Source organism: Nyctereutes procyonoides, unplaced genomic scaffold, assembly GCF_905146905.1.
Source record: "Nyctereutes procyonoides isolate TBG_1078 unplaced genomic scaffold, NYPRO_anot_genome, whole genome shotgun sequence".
Lineage (NCBI taxonomy): Eukaryota > Metazoa > Chordata > Mammalia > Carnivora > Canidae > Nyctereutes > Nyctereutes procyonoides.
In genome coordinates this window covers 5,898,280-5,914,359 of record NW_026575120.1, presented here as the reverse complement: position 1 = coordinate 5,914,359, position 16,080 = coordinate 5,898,280, and the positions used below count along the sequence as shown (strand labels likewise).

Below are 16,080 nucleotides of genomic sequence, written 5' to 3'. Positions count from 1 at the left end.
GACCCCATCCAGGACAGGGAGGAGACTGTGGCATACAGGGATGGGTCCTTGAGGCTGTTTGCACCGGGAATTTAGGGTCCTTTATACCAAATGTGTTCTAGAAGGTTGAGGGGGCATGTCCATCATTCTCTTTGGTCCATCAGGAACTTCTCCATAAGGGGTGGGGTGTGGCAAGAGGAGGACCCGATGCAGTGTGAGGCTGGATGCCAGGGGCAGGAGTTTTCTTGCCTGGATTTAAGAGCCAGCTGGACACAATTTATTTTCCTGCAGTTTTATTTTATCATTGCATTCTCCTGATTTGACTTTCTAGTTTTTAGCATAGCGACTTTCAAAGAGCTCTTGAACCAGACTTTTTACAAGGCTTCCTACATTACTGACTGCAACAACACATAGCAGGCAGAGGGCTCAGAAAAAAAGCGTTCCTATTGAGCATTCTCACCAGGCTTCAGCATTCCAGTGAAGGCTGAGAGGTCCTAAATGGGGTGTTCTCTAGTCCTATCCAGCTTTTGTTATCAGATAAAGAAAATCTCAGATTATCTCCTGACATAGGAAGGGCAGAGTTTTCAAGAACATTTAAAATGGAAGTATAATTTTCTTTCTCTCTTTTTTCTTTCTTCTTTCTTTCTTTCTTTTCTTTCTTTTCGCAGATGGGGAAGGGTGGAGGGAAGGGACAGGAGGAGAAGAGGGAGAGGGAGAGAATCTCAAGGAGACTCCCTGCTGGGTGCATAGCCCCATGCAGGGCTCTATCTGACCATCCTGAGATCAAAACCTGAGCCAAAATCAAGATTTGGTTGTCAGGTGTTCAACTGACTGAGCCACCCAGGCGCCCCTGGAAGTATAATTTTCTGATAGCTTCTGAAGGGGACCAATTTACCATAGGTCATTTAGATCTTTAGGACTTCAGTGTAGCTATTGAAAGTGGGGTAGGGAGCTGATGTCTTCTCCTATTTCTTTCCTGAGACTGAGGTTCACATTTGGGTTGAAAGGAGCTAAAGGTGGAGAATTTGGGGCCTGACTTAAGAACACCATGAAGGTGATGCACTCAGAGGAACAACCCACACGGGCAGTTGGCACGCCTGAGTCTGCCCTTTACCTGATAGGCTGATTGAGAAGTCCCTTATTTGGGGCCTGTTTACTCTGTGAAAATAAAAGGTCAGCATAGGTAATCTAGAACTTCTCTTGGGGTGGGAGGCTGGGGGATTCCTTGAGCAATTCGATCTTCCAAGAGGTTCCTTCAGGACACAGCTCAGCTCTCCCTGATAATTACCCACATCTCACCTGTGGTGTGGGAGCTTGTGGGACCTGCCTGACCCCAGGAGCATCCTCCAGTTAGAAGGGTGTAGGACCAAGGCTTGATAACCAACCCGGGGGGGGGGGGGGAGCAGATTTCCAGACCAAGACAAACTATTACTACCGAAATGACAGCACCAAATATAAATGTAGAAATGACAGCATCCTCAGTGAAGGGAGAGCCAGTGTGCTAAGTGGTGCATTTAACCAATCACAATTAGTCTTGTGTCTCTGAAAACCATTTGCTTCCTTGTTAACCAATTTAGAGGCAGTAAGGGAGGTGACATCCAGACACCCAGTAGCTTTCAAGGTTTTGGTAAATTCTGAAGAAATTATTTAGTGTAGAGGTGATCTTAAGGGGAGGTCCTCCCAGAGGGAAAAGAAACCTTAAAATTGAGCCCTGGACTGTGAATTTTGTCTGAAACAGCTACTATTTTCTTGAAATAAGAGTAAAAGAACTGTACAATGTTTCACGGGGATTTGTTTCACGGGGTTGTTGTGAGGATAACCGGGAGACCCTTGCACAGAAAAGGCCCTTGGGGGGAGGGGGGCGCAGTGGTTGAGCGGCTGCCTTTGGCTCAGGGGGTGATCCCGGGGCCCTGGGATCCACATCACGCCCCTCTGCCTGTGTCTCTGCCTCCCTCGGTGTGCCTCTCATGAACGAATAAATAAAATCTTAGAAAAATAAAATAAAATAAATGAAAAGCCCTTGGATTGCGTGTCCCCCGCCCCCACCCCCACAGTTAGGCCGGCCCGGGGCCTGCTCGAAGCCTTCCCCGGGGGGCACGTCTGTCTCAGTCCGTCCGGCACAAAATAGGGCCTCAATAAACATTCGCCGCAGGAGCGGACGGTTGCCCGCTTTCTAGCGCTTCTTTTGTTCAGCCACGCTCCGTGCTACGCTCCCGCCGCGCGCCCCAGGCCCCGAACCCGCCGTTCCCACCACGGTGGCGATGCGGGGCCGGCGGAAGGCGAAGGGTGCGGGGAACCAGCAAGGGACGCGGGCGGCTCGGCCCCGAGGGAGGAGCGGAAGAGGAGACCCCCGAGGGCCGGAGGGCCGAGGGCCGAGCGCCGGCAGGGGCGGGCGAGGCCCGCGCGGCGCCCAGGACCGGCCCCGGCCCCGGCCCCGGCCCCGGCCCGCCCGCCGCAGCCCGCCCCCGGGGCGGTGCCGGGACACGCGGCGCCTCCGCCGGTCACGTGGGGCCGCTCCGCCGGGCGGCGCTGCCGCTTCCCGATCGCGCCCTCCCAGCGCCGGGGACGCGGCCGCCTCGCGCTCCCGCCCGGGCCCGGCAGGAGCGGAGACGAGGAGGCGCCGGCGGCGGCCCCGGCCCTGCGCCCGCAGCATGCTCCGCCCGCGGGAGCTCGCGGGGCCGCGGCTGCGAGGGTAGCGGGGCGGGCGCGGCGGCGGGAGCGGCGGGGGCGGCGGCGGGAGCGGCGGGAGCGGCGGCGGGGGCGGCGGCAGCAGCAGGCATCCTCGGCGGCGCGGCGGGCGGCGGGCGGCGGCCCTGCCGGCCCGGCGGCGCGCCCATGGCCCGGGCGCACGGAGAATGCGAGCTGCGCCGCCCGCCGGCCGCCGCCTCTCCCGCCGCCTCTCCCGCCGCCTCTCCCGCCGCCGCCGCGCCCCCCCGCGCCGCGCGCCCCGCGCCCCCCGGAGCTGCTCGCGTCGCCGCCGCCCCCCAGCCGCGGGCGCCCGGCCGCCGGCTGCGCTAGGACCCCGGCCGCGGGCCGCCGAGCGCCGGCGGGGAGGGAGGCCCGAGAGGGCCCGGGCGCCCGGCGCCGCATGTAGCTGCGGGCGGCCGCGCGTCGCTGTCGGCCGGGGCCCCGCCATGGCTGGGAAGGACAGCGGGGACCTGCGGACGGCCAGGCTGTGGCGGGACGCCGCCCTGCGCGCCCGGAAGCTGCGGGGCAACCTGCGGCAGCTCACGCTCGGCGCGGCGGGCGGCTGCCCCGGGGCCGGCGCCGAGCCGCCCGACCCCCCCGGCGCGCCCCGGCTCGCGCTGCCCGCCGGCCTCGCCGACGTCGAGGTGCTCAACCTGGGCAACAACGGCCTGGACCAGGTGCCCGACGGGCTGGGCGCGGCGCTGGGCAGCCTGCGCGTCCTGGTGCTGCGCAGGAACCGCTTCGCCCGGCTGCCCGCCGCCGTGGCCGAGCTGGGCCACCGCCTCACCGAGCTGGACGTGAGCCACAACCGGCTGAGCGCCCTGGGCGCCGAGGCGGTGAGCGCCCTGCGGGAGCTGCGCAAGCTCAACCTCAGCCACAACCAGCTGCCCGCCCTGCCCGCGCAGCTGGGCGCGCTCGCCCACCTGGAGGAGCTGGACGTCAGCTTCAACCGGCTGGCGCACCTGCCCGACTCCCTCTCCGGCCTCCTCCGCCTGCGCACCCTCGACGTGGACCACAACCAGCTCACCGCTTTCCCCCGGCAGCTGCTGCAGCTCGCGGCCCTGGAGGAGCTGGACGTGTCCAGCAACCGGCTGCGCGGCCTGCCTGAGGACATCAGCGCCCTGCGCGCCCTCAAGATCCTCTGGCTGAGCGGGGCCGAGCTTGGCACCCTGCCCAGCGGCTTCTGCGAGCTGGCCAGCCTCGAGAGCCTCATGCTGGACAACAACGGGCTGCAGGCTCTGCCCGCCCAGTTCAGCCGCCTGCAGCGACTCAAGATGCTCAACCTCTCCTCCAACCTCTTCGAGGAGTTCCCTGCGGCGCTGCTGCCCCTGGCTGGCCTGGAGGAGCTCTACCTTAGCCGCAACCAGCTCACCTCGGTGCCGTCCCTCATCTCGGGCCTGGGCCGCCTGCTCACCCTCTGGCTGGACAACAACCGCATCCGCTACCTGCCCGACTCCATCGTGGAGCTGACGGGCCTGGAGGAGCTAGTGCTGCAGGGCAACCAGATTGCGGTGCTGCCGGACAACTTTGGCCAGCTGTCCCGGGTGGGCCTGTGGAAGATCAAGGACAACCCACTGATCCAGCCCCCCTACGAGGTCTGCATGAAGGGGATCCCCTACATCGCAGCCTACCAGAAGGAGCTGGCTCACTCACAGCCAGCGGTGCAGCCCCGCCTCAAGCTGCTCCTGATGGGCCACAAGGCGGCGGGAAAGACCTTGCTCCGTCACTGCCTCACCGAGGAGAGAGCGGAAGGGAACCAAGGAGGAGGGGACAAGGAGAAGAGCTCCCCACCTTCAGCTCCTTCTGCGAGCAAAGGCATCGAGGTGACCAGCTGGACAGCCGATGCTTCCCGGGGGCTGCGGTTCATCGTGTATGATTTGGCGGGTGATGAAAGTTACGAGGTGATCCAGCCCTTCTTCCTCTCCCCAGGAGCCCTTTATGTGCTGGTGGTGAACTTGGCCACCTATGAGCCGCACCGCTTTCCCAGCACCGTGGGCTCCTTCCTGCATCGGGTGGGGGCCCGGGTGCCTCATGCCGTGGTGTGCATCGTGGGCACGCACGCAGACTTGTGTGCGGAGCGGGAGCTGGAGGAGAAATGCCTGGACATTCACCGCCAGATCGCCCTGCAGGAGAAGCACGACGCAGAGGGGCTGAGCCGCTTGGCCCGGGTGGTGGACGAGGCCCTGGCCCGGGACTTTGAGCTGCGCTCCGCCAGCCCCCACGCAGCCTACTATGGGGTTTCAGACAAGAACCTGCGGCGGCGCAAGGCCCATTTTCAGTACCTGCTCAACCACCGGCTGCAGATCCTCTCCCCGGTGTTGCCCGTTAGCTGCAGGGACCCTCGCCAGTTACAGCGCCTTCGGGACAAACTGCTCTCGGTAGCCGAGCACAGGGAGATCTTCCCCAACTTACACAGAGTACTGCCTCGATCCTGGCAGGTGCTGGAGGAGCTGCACTTCCAGCCGCCTCAGGCACAGCGACTGTGGCTGAGCTGGTGGGACTCGGCCCGCCTGGGCCTGCAGGCGGGTCTGACCGAGGACCGGCTGCAGAGTGCCCTCTCTTACCTGCACGAGAGCGGCAAGCTGCTCTACTTTGAGGACAGCCCAGCCCTCAAGGAGCACGTCTTCCACAACCTCACCCGCCTCATTGACATCCTCAATGTCTTTTTCCAGAGGGATCCTTCCTTGCTGCTGCACAAGCTGCTCCTCGGGACCAGCGGCGAGGGCGAGGGCGAGGGCGAGGGCGAGGGCGAGGGCGAAGGCTCCCCGCTCATGGCGGGGCCCGCCCCCGGCCAGGAACTACTCCGGGCCACCCAGCTCCATCATTACGTGGAGGGCTTTCTGCTCCATGGGCTCTTGCCAGCCCATGTCATTCGGCTGCTGCTGAAGCCTCACATCCAGGCCCAGCAGGACTTGCAGCTGCTGCTGGAGCTGCTGGAGAAGATGGGACTTTGTTACTGCCTCAATAAACCCAAGGGCAAGCCTTTGAATGGGTCCACGGCGTGGTACAAGTTCCCGTGCTATGTGCAGAACGAGGTGCCCCATGCAGAGGCCTGGATTAATGGGACCAACCTGGCCGGGCAGTCTTTTGTGGCTGAGCAGCTGCAGATTGAGTATAGTTTTCCCTTTACCTTTCCACCCGGCTTGTTTGCCCGCTACAGCGTCCAGATCAACAGCCACGTGGTGCACAGATCGGATGGTAAACTTCAGATCTTTGCATACAGAGGGAAGGTTCCTGTGGTGGTCAGTTACAGACCTGCCAGGGGGGTCCTGCAGCCAGACACTCTGTCCATTGCCAGTCACGCATCGTTACCAAATATATGGACGGCATGGCAAGCCATAACCCCCTTGGTAGAGGAGCTGAATGTCCTGCTTCAGGAATGGCCCGGACTGCACTACACCGTGCACATTCTCTGTTCTAAGTGCCTTAAGAGAGGGTCGCCCAATCCACATGCTTTCCCAGGTGAGTGGAGAGATGGATGTGGCCCTTCTGTGGTGGTAATGTGTTGAGATGCATTTTTTTTTGGGGGGGGGGGAGCTAACTTGTTTTTCACTCACTTGATTATTTGCTTAATCTCACACGTCCCCCAGAAAAGTTTTTTCAGGGTAAATAAAAGGGGGGTTGGCGGATGAGAAAATGACTAAAGACACAAGCAAAATGAAATAGTCCCCAGTATCATACTCTTTTTGAATAAAAAGACCCAGATGTCAAAAGTGGGTTCCGGTCCCACTCTCGGATTTCGCATCTCCTTTTCCCTTTTCCCAGGTGAGCCTGCCTTCCACGGGAGGAAATTCAGGGAGCCGGACAGGGGACGGGTAGCGTCTGACATTAGCCTCGCACTGAGGTCATTGTGCACAGTAGACCCTCTCTGCAAGGGGTGCTCGCAGCTTGAGATGTCACTGTCATCATCTTTTGTTTGAATTCAGTGTAATCGTAAAGTAAAAATTATTGCTCATTTTTCTTAGGAAATTCTAGAGAAGAATGTTTTGTAATCAGGGTGAATGATGTATTAGTGAAGACAAAAATTTCAGTCTGTAACGCAGGACTAGGTCCTGGGATCACTGTTAGCCAGCGCGCCAGAAGGCAGGGAAGATGGATAACTGGAATCTCTGAGGGGAGTTTCCTGGGTGTTTCCTGCCAGTTTTGTGTCTTATAGACCGCTAAAGGTTTGCTTTTTTGCTAAGTGTTAGGGAGTGGAGCTTTTTGGTAATACTTTATAAGAGATGGAAGGGACAAAAGACTGACAAGAGTGTTGTGTGTGTGCGTGTCTGTGTGTATGTATGCGTTTTCCTTTCCCTCTTCTGGGGAATGTTTTGCAACCGACTTTTTTTTGTTTTACTTTTTTTACACCATTATAGGTGAGTGGGAGAATTCTAGGACTAATGGTCTGGGATTTTTTGAGCTTGGCTAATTGATAACGGTAGTCTTTAGTTGGGAATGTGGCCATTTTTCACACTGGAGCATTCTTTAAAACAACTCTGGTTTGGGGGCGTTGGGTGGGCAGGCAGGGTTAACAACGCTCCCAAGTGTCCTGAGGATAAGCCCCAGTGATAACATCATGGCCAGTTTCTCCCCACCATCCCCACCCCCAGGGTGCATCAAGCGATGTTGAAATGGAAGACTGCATGCCCCTCTGATCTTTGTCCTAGTCTGAATGCAACTCGTAATAGTATCAGCAAGCAAGCAACTGGACACCAGTATTTCCAAAGGTAGCATCTTCCTGTTGCCCTAGATCTAGACTGAGTTTAATTCTTCAGCTTGAAGATTCAGTTACAGTCAATTGAGCTGTCAATTCTGCATGAATATCTGGTGTTTTGTCATTGTCTGTGACTTGGTAGGCTCATCAGCTTGTTTCTTATTTGCCTTTGTACCTTGCTCACAAAAGCAAATACTTCTTTATTGTGTTACTAGGTTGAATAAAGTGGTTTAAGAGTTACATAGTCACAGAGTAGCTCATTGAAGGAGCTTCCTAAAGCTGATTCATAATCCAAAGATGGAGCATTAATAAATCTGTTATTATCAACAAAGGGAAGGACCCAGGTTATTGGACAAGTGAGGATCCACTGTGTAGGGGAATTCCAAGAACTCTGAGAAGTAAACCATGAGTCCAGATTTTGTTTTTCTAACCTCAGTTCTTTATTTTTTTAACAGTCATGAATTCCACAATCAAGCACATACCACCCTGTAGAAACCGAGAGCCCATTCTCTTGCCATTGTTTTGTCTGTCTTTCAGAGGAGGCACACCTGCTTTGCAATCCAGGCTGGAAGAGAAAGATGATTTTCTCTGTGTAAAAAACAAATAAATGGTGGAGGATTGTGGAATTATCTTATATATTGGGCAGGAATAAGTCATTAGTTGTTTTTGTGATAGAGATTACACATTTCTGTCTTATTTATGGTTAGAGAAATAAGTTACCTTTTTTGCTCCATTTAGGATCGTATTTCTTTGAAAAGTAGCAAAGGGCACAGAATAGTGGAAAAAAGATGGTTATGGTACTTTCATGACATTAAGAAGATGGAGAAGTAAATATATGGTGACAGATGTTAACTAGACTTACCGTCGTAGTCATTTTGCAACGTACACAGATACTGAATCGTTATGTTATTTATCTGAAACCAATATTATATGTTAAATACACCTCAAAAAATCAGTAGGTGAAGTTGAGAAAAAACACATTTTCCTTTTTCAGATTTTTCTGTGACAGCCATTATTTGATAGTATTTATCACAATTCTGAAAGATTTGGGAAGAGGTAAAATAATAAACAACTGGAAGGCAACGTAGGAACAGAATTGCAATGTTAGGTGTTCAGTTAGGGCATAACATTTAAAGATATGTTGGAGTCCCTAGGTTATTAAAATATATTTTAAGTCAGCAGAAACCTTTGAACCTATGGGTAGCCTTTTTGTCTTTTTAAGAAGTCATTTTGTATTTTAGAGACTTTGAAACAATCTGTTACATAGTTTTACATCCAATTAATGTGTCAAGTTCTCTTGTAAATTCTTTTTTTTGTTTTAAGATTTAATTAATTTATTTGAGAGAGAGAGCGCGCGCATGAGCCTGCACACAGGGGGAAGGGCAGAGAGAGAGGGAGAAGCAGACTCCCTGCCCAGTGGAGAGCCCAATGGTGGTCTCCATCCCAGGGCCCTGAGATCATGACCTGAGCTGAAGCCAGATGCTTGACTGAGTGAGCCACCCAGGCACCGCCTCCCCTGTAAACTCGTAACAATTTTAGATACAATGGCGTGAAATTGAAAGAGAATGTTTTGTGGACCATTTCCTTTTTTTTAAATGTGTGTGTGGCAATTTTTAATTATTGGTTTTTTAAATCATTATTTTTGAATAGAAATGACTCAACCAAAAAACTGTCAGAGGAATTTGAGACCCATTAAAATAAAGAGGGGGAGACGTTCATTTACTTTTTCAAAGGTGAAAGAGTGGATTTTTAATTTTTTCCACCATAGGACATTAGAATAAGGATAAATAGCAAATTACCATCTCCCTTGATTTTATACAGAAGAACTGTAAAGTTGCATTATTATCTTTTAAAGATTTCCAGGGCCGGGGTTGGGGGGGGGGGGCGGCCTGCTTTGGCCCTGTTCAGTGTCAACAGGACATTGCATTTTCTGGCCTGAGCTGCACTAATGCCGTTGGCCTAGGTGGATATGATGCTGGGTTTCTCTTTTTTCGATTTTGGTTTACAAAAGAAATGTGATGTTTTGGAAACACCTCAGCCAACAGACACTTGGTTTTAAAAATTCCAGTGAGGGATCCCTGAGTGGCTCAGCAGTTTAGCGCCTACCTTTGGCCCAGGGCGTGATCCTGGAGTCCCGGGATCGAGTCCCACATCGGGCTTCCTTCATGGAGCCTGCTTCTCCCTCTGCCTGTGTCTCTGCTTCTCTCTCTCTGTATCTCTCATGAATAAATAAAATCTTAAAAAAAAAAATTCTGGTGAAAAAAATCTACTTATGTTAGAGAGATTACGTATTTATCTTATTTAAGACGAAAGGATTGTGCGACAAAGAGGTGCTTTTGGAAACTCAGAAGAGGTTAGACAAAGCCTAAGTGTCAGGCATGTGTTTGCCTGCTTTCTCCTGCTGACCTCCTGCCAGCATCTGAGAGCCAGGCTTCCTCCTTGTTATTTGTGGGATGTTCTCATCTAGAGTAAGTTTTTCTTCGTGTGGAATATTGATTTATGCTTTTTCTTCTTTTCTACCAGTATGGCATCTAAACCAAAAGAGCTGAATGCTCCTGAGGTTGGGTGATGTGTGACATATTGAGTAAGATGTGGAAGCTCAGATATAGGTCTGAGCAAGCTGCTGGTCCTCCGATACTCCATTCAAGGGGTTGAATGAATGAGATCATGTTTTTAGATCAGAAGAGTGGGTCTTAGGAGTTGAACTTGGCTTGAGTGTGATTTTTCACTAAATATTCCACTCTCCAAATCATTAAAGGTCATTTTTAGGAATAATTAGGAAGCAGCCCAAAGCAGTAGACAGAGAATTAGCCTATGGTCGCCTTTATATTTGGTCTCTTTCATTCACTCAGTGTCTCCATGCCTTTCCCTCTCTCCTGAGGACCTTTTGCCCTTGATCCATTTCTTGTACAGGGTATGTATACCTCTGAGGCATTCAGCAAATTCAGTCTTGCTCTGTTGGTGTTTCTGGATGTCATAATACCTCTTTGATTAGGTTGTTCACTGGCTTCCTCTGAGCAGGAGACCCGCCCGCCTGAGGCTTTGTGGCTTTTGTAAGAGCTCAGATGTTTGCTGACTGATTGTTTGGTCTTTTGTGAGAAATACCTTTTTTTTTCCTTTGTTATTCACGTACTCTGTCAAATTCCCAGGTGGCCCCATCATGATCATCTTTCTTTGTCCTGTGTCCCAACTTCCCTCTTCCGCCCCCCAAATGTCCCTCTGGTTTTCCCATTGTGTTTGTATTCCTGGGTCTTTCCCTTGAATGGGCCCTTCATTTTGACCACTGAAGCAAAGGAGAATTCTTGCCTTATTATAGCTCAGTTTTAGAGTTACTGGAATGTGAGCATGACCCAGTTGTTTGGATTGAATTAGTCATTGTTTTTAATTTCACAAAGGTTATTAAATATCTTTTTTACTTTAGCTTTATTAACATTGATGCCTCTTGGCTTTTATTTTGTGAACAGTCCTCTTTGAACTCTCCCGGGCTTTGTTTCATATAAAAATCAAAACCTTAATCATGCAGTAGGAGACAGAAATACCATGTATAATAGAATTCAAAGGCTTGAAGGGCCTTTGGAGTATTCAGATTATTTTAAGTATTAGGTGCGTCTTCTTTAAACTCTAGAATAGAATCATAAGCCCAGCTCCGCACAAGTAGTTTAGAATTTCCTTAGAGAAAGTATTTCTTATTCGTTAGCAGATGTTTTATGTCATGCTCTGCTGCCTGCTTATCTTCCTCCCCAGTAAACCTCCCTGGTTTTGTTCTTGGTCATTTACTTCACTTTAACACCTAAAATGTTGTTGGGGGATTAGGTGAGAGAATGTGTTGAGGAAAACAGTTGTTCTCTGTGTCTCTGAAGACATGGGGGGGGGGCTTCTGCTCTATAACACAGCAGGGGGTGCAGGCCAGTATTGGGGTGAACATTTCTGCTTGCTTCCTCCATTCACCCATTAACTTTCTTCCCTCCCTGGGCGCCTGTTTTGATTAAGGACCTGGTCATCCATCTATTAGGGTGCTTTTTTTTTTTTTAAAGCCAGGGCAGGTGCTGGCTTTTTCTCCTGCTCTCTCTTTGCACTCCTGTGCCCTGGGATGGAGAGGAGAGTTGCTTTGTGTCTCCAGGCTCTGTGGAAAGCACACGAGGGGCACCTGGGTGGCTCAGTGGTTGAGCTTCTGCCTTTGGCCCAGGGCATGATCCCAGAGTTCCAGGATCCAGTCCCACATCAGGCTTCCCGCATGGCACCTGCTTTTCCCTTTGCCTTTGTCTCTCTCTGTGTCTCTCATGAATAAATAAATAAAATCTAAGAAAGGAAGGAAGGAAGGTAGAAAGGGAAAGAAAGAAAGAGAAAAGGAAAAAAGAAAAAAAAAAGAAAGAAAGAAAGCAAGCACACTGGGTAGGGTCTGCGTGGGGCAGGCCCAGCCAGATTTCTGCTCTCCCTGGTTCAGCTGCTCTGACCGCAAAACCAGTTGCTGGGTGGTTGTCAGGCTTATATTCCTCTGGGAGCTGGCTACCTTCAGTTTAGTGGGTTGGGATGATGAGGCCCCATTTTGGCCTGCCTTCCCCAGTTCTACTCTAGCACTAAAGAAGCTGTCCCTGATCCCTGCTTGGCTTCTCCTGTCTGTACCACCTGTAGAAGCCAGAGTGATTCACAGGCCTCTCAGACAACCCCAGGACACGTATGATGACATTTTCCATAAAGATTCTCTCCCTGGGGAGGTATGGCAGTGTGATTCTGTGGTTATCTCCTTTCCGCTGATATATCCACACCCCTGGACAGTGCCTGGCATGGGGCTGAGAAGCTTGAAGAGGTTCAGTTGAGATTGATTATTATTTTTTTTTAAAGATTTTTATTTGTTTATTCATGAGAGACACAGAGAGAGGGAGAGACACAGGCAGAGGGAGAAGCAGGCTCCCTGCGGGGAGCCCCATGCGGGACTCAGTCCCTGGATCCTGGGATCCCTACCCAGGCTGAAGGCAGATGCTCAACCACCAAGCTACCCAGGCGTCCCGAGATTGGTTATTATTAAAGAACCCAAGAAATTCTAGTGTTTCTTAATTTATTTCCTTTGCTAAGTGCTTCTTGGGGTTGTTTATGATGGTCTTTACCTTAAAGCGTGTCTTGTGAGGTAATCGTCTATAATGTTCCCGTGTGATTTTCCTGGGACCTATATGCCTGCCTCCTGTGTGCGTCTCCTGGCTGGGAAAGACACGGCAGCGGGGTGGGCACCGGAGCAGCTCGCTGGGAGGTCAAGGTGAATGAAGGGCAGGAGCTGGCTCTGGAAAGGCCTCTTGTACCTGATGTCACATCTGCTTTCCTGGTCAGTGAGCACTGCCACCGCCCCCCAACCTCCTGTTCCATAGTTTCCTCCTCCTTTTTTTTTTTTTTTTTTAAGATTTTATTTATTTATTCATGAGAGACACAGAGAGGCAGAGACACAGGCAGAGGGAGAAGCAGGCTCCATGCAGGGAGCCTGTCGTGGGACTCGATCCCGGGTCCTCAGGATCACGCCCTGGGCCGAAGGCAGCGCTAAACCGCTGAGCTACCGGGGCTGCCCTAGCTTCCTCCTTCTAGCGGCTCACCGATCCCCAGCCCTCCCTTGAGCCATCCTCTAGGCAGGCAGGTAGGGGAGGAGGCTGAGGTGTGGTGGTGGTTGGTCCAGGGAAGGTGTTTCCCGTGGTTTGCACCAGCCCTTTGCCTTCTTCCACACGCTGCTGCTTTCCAGAAACTCTGCACCGAGTCAGGGTTGCGGGTTTGCGTTCACGGAAGGGGGGAGGGCTGCTGGCTGTCATGAGTGCAGGTGTGTTTCCGCGCATCCCTTGTGCTACAGAGAACAGCTCCCAGACGCCACCACCAGCAGGGCTCACTTATTTCTGGAGAGGGAGGAGGAAGAATTTTCAGTTATTTTTATTTTTGGCACCGAGAGCTTGAAAACAGTTTCCCATTTTTCCTTTCTCCACATCATCTCTTAGCTTAAAATTCTGGCACTTCGTTTCTTAAAGAGGAAATTAGTGAAAAACCATCAACAAACTTTTTTTTCTTTAGCCTTATAATCTACAGAAGGCAAAGAATAATACAGCAGGGGAAGGGAAGTGGGAGCTGGGGGCGGAGGAGCGGGAGAGAGGTACTGGGGCATAGGCGGGCGGGGGGGGGGGGGGGTTGTCCTGCATGACCTGTGAGCCAGAGGCTCTTGCGCCCCCTCCGGGAAGGAACTCCTTGCTCTAGACAGGCAGCCCGGGCACCAGGCTGTTCCAGCTCTTTCCTTTGCTCTTGCAGCTCTGTGCACAAGGGCACTTGAGAGAAGTGCAAGGAGGAGAAGCCAGCTGGAGTTGTGTCAGACTGCTCCTGGAGGTTCCCGTTTCACGTGGTGGCTCTTTCTGCCTTTTGAGTGGAGTGGTTTTCTGGTCCTTCTTTCTCCCCTACCCTCTCCTCCTCCTCCTGTTTTATCAAAATCCACATAATGTGAGATTAACTCTTTTTTTTTTAAAGATTTTATTTATTTATTTATTCATGAGAGACACACAGAAAGAGGCAGAGACACAGGCAGAAAGAGAAGCAGGCTCCCCATGAGGAGCCTGATGCAGGACTCGATCCCAGGACCTCAGGGTCACGATCTGAGTCAAAGACAGACACTCAATCACTGAGCCACGCAGATGCCCCAAGACTAACTCTTAAAAAACAAAAAACAAAAAACTTTATTTATTTGAGAGGGAGAGTGAGTATGAGAGAGAGAACAAGAGCAAGGGGAGAGACAGAGGGAGAAGCCAGCAGGGAGCCTGATGCAGGACTCGATCCCAGGACCCTGAGATCATAACCTAAGCTGAAGGCAGATGCTTAACGAACTGAGCCACCCAGGCACCCGAAATCAACTCTTAAGTAAACAATTCCATGCATTCAATGCATCACATTGTCGTCTTTCCCACTCCTTAAGTTCAGTACTTCTTGAGACAAGGAGCAGGTGAGGTTGGCGGCTTCCTTTCTGGTACAAATGGACTAGAAAAGTCTCCCTCCAGGTTCTTTGTGGCAACTTTCCTTCTTAGGGACGACTTGAGAATAGTAGGGCTTTGGTGGCCAGGCCTTGAGATGCCGCATTGATGAACAACCTTTAACATGGCTGCAGTGGGGATCTTCCTTAGTGTCAATGAGAAGATAGAAATGGGCCTTCCAGTCTATTCTGTGACATTACTGATTTAATGAAGGGCTGACAGTAAAGAACACATAGAAGCACACATAAGTACTGTGTAATCACTTGTCTTCTTGTGTGTAGTGCTGTTTTTCTACAAACATTTTTTTCTACAAACATTTCCAATAAAGCTCTGGAATGATTGGCAAGACCAGAGGCAGGAGAGTGAAGGGGATAGAGCTCCATTGAAACAAAATTAGGTTATTACCAGATTAGACAGACAAATGTACCATAAGTTTATTAGCCGGATTCCGTCATTAATCACTTGAGTACCTGCTGCATTCAGGAGTCTGTACCAAACAAGGAATTGGAGGAGAACAAAAGAAAATAAACAGATGCCATGGGGAGCTGAGTTCGGTTTGTTTGATGTAATTTTTGATTCTTGTATATCTGGAATCTGACTACATATGGAGAAATTTATTAACAGGAAAAGAAAAGATTTTTCCAGAAAGAAAAATGTGATTGTCCTGAGAAAAATCAGCTACCACTTTGAATTTGCTTGACATAGAGGAGTAGGTAAAAAGTGATGCTCAAGCCATTCTTTTCAGCTGATTTTCAGTTTGGGTCATTTGTTTGCAAGAAATCTCAGGCAGATCTTGGAGAGGGTGCCAAAGAAATAAAAGACAGAAAATAAAAGAAAAGGCATTGTAGGTGAGGCTTTCTAAAAACTTTGAAAATGAATCTGCTTCTCTGAGGGAGAAAAATGCCTTCTGTTCAGGAGCCTTCTCATTCCTCAGAGTCCTTTATGGATTTGCTTCCTTTTGAGAGGGATTGAAGTGATCAGTCATTTCTGACACCAAAGATTTATGAACACAGCCTCCAAAGAAGGTACAAATTAAATTGGATACTGTTATAATAAAAATATATGGCTACTGCTTACAGGTTTCTTTGTTGAAGGAAGCTCTGTGGAGGTGGCTTTCTGTTCTCAGCGTGCTAAATGTTGAGAGAATTAAAGAGTTAATTTTCTTAGATCCTCCCCACCCTGAAAATGAAGCACCTGTATTAGTACTGCGTTACAGTAGTGGTGAATTTGGGCGTAGCAGAACAAGCTCTTTCTTCACTTACTTTCTTTTTCTTTCTTCCTTTTTTTTTTTGAAAAGAGAGTTTTTAAAAAAAGTAATGGAGAGAGGAAATAAAAAAATCAGAAAAATGATATTCCTCCCAGATGCTGGTGTTTGACTTAGCAACTTTTTTGTTGTTTCAGTAAGATTTTTATTTTTCATGCCATAGAGGTTATTACTGTATTAATCATCACTCGAGGCTTTCTAAGGGTGTAGGCTTGGGAAGACCGTGGGAGGCAGGGACGCTGTGGACTTCCCACCATGTTGCAGAGCCAATGCTCCGGGCTGCTTGTGGATGATCTCATTTATATCATCATGATACTTACCCTATGGATGATCTCATTTATGTCATCATAATACCTATCTCTCAGTGTGGCTGGGAGGTAGGTATTATCACTGTCATCCTGTGGAGGTAGAGAAATTGAGGTTTAGAAAGTTAAGGGACTGCCCCTGAGTGACAACTCTCTGGGATTTCA

The 16,080-nt window shown here is 50.7% G+C and overlaps 1 protein-coding gene across 4 annotated transcripts in view; it reads left to right on the top strand.

Annotated features, from left to right (window-relative positions):
- The first annotated feature begins 2,972 nt into the window (after positions 1-2,972).
- Positions 2,973-16,080, top strand: part of MFHAS1 (multifunctional ROCO family signaling regulator 1) — a 99,159-nt gene continuing 86,051 nt past the window's right edge. Inside the window, exons 1-2 of one of the 4 annotated variants that reach the window (XM_055335499.1) lie at positions 2,973-6,129; positions 7,819-8,220. In XM_055335499.1, the coding sequence (XP_055191474.1) occupies positions 3,114-6,129; positions 7,819-7,970 (3,168 nt within the window). In that variant the 5' untranslated portion in view covers positions 2,973-3,113 and the 3' untranslated portion in view covers positions 7,971-8,220. Of the gene's footprint in view, positions 6,130-7,818; positions 8,221-16,080 lie in introns of those variants that run through there. The other 3 variants (XR_008665704.1, XR_008665705.1, XM_055335498.1) reach the window with 3 other exon arrangements.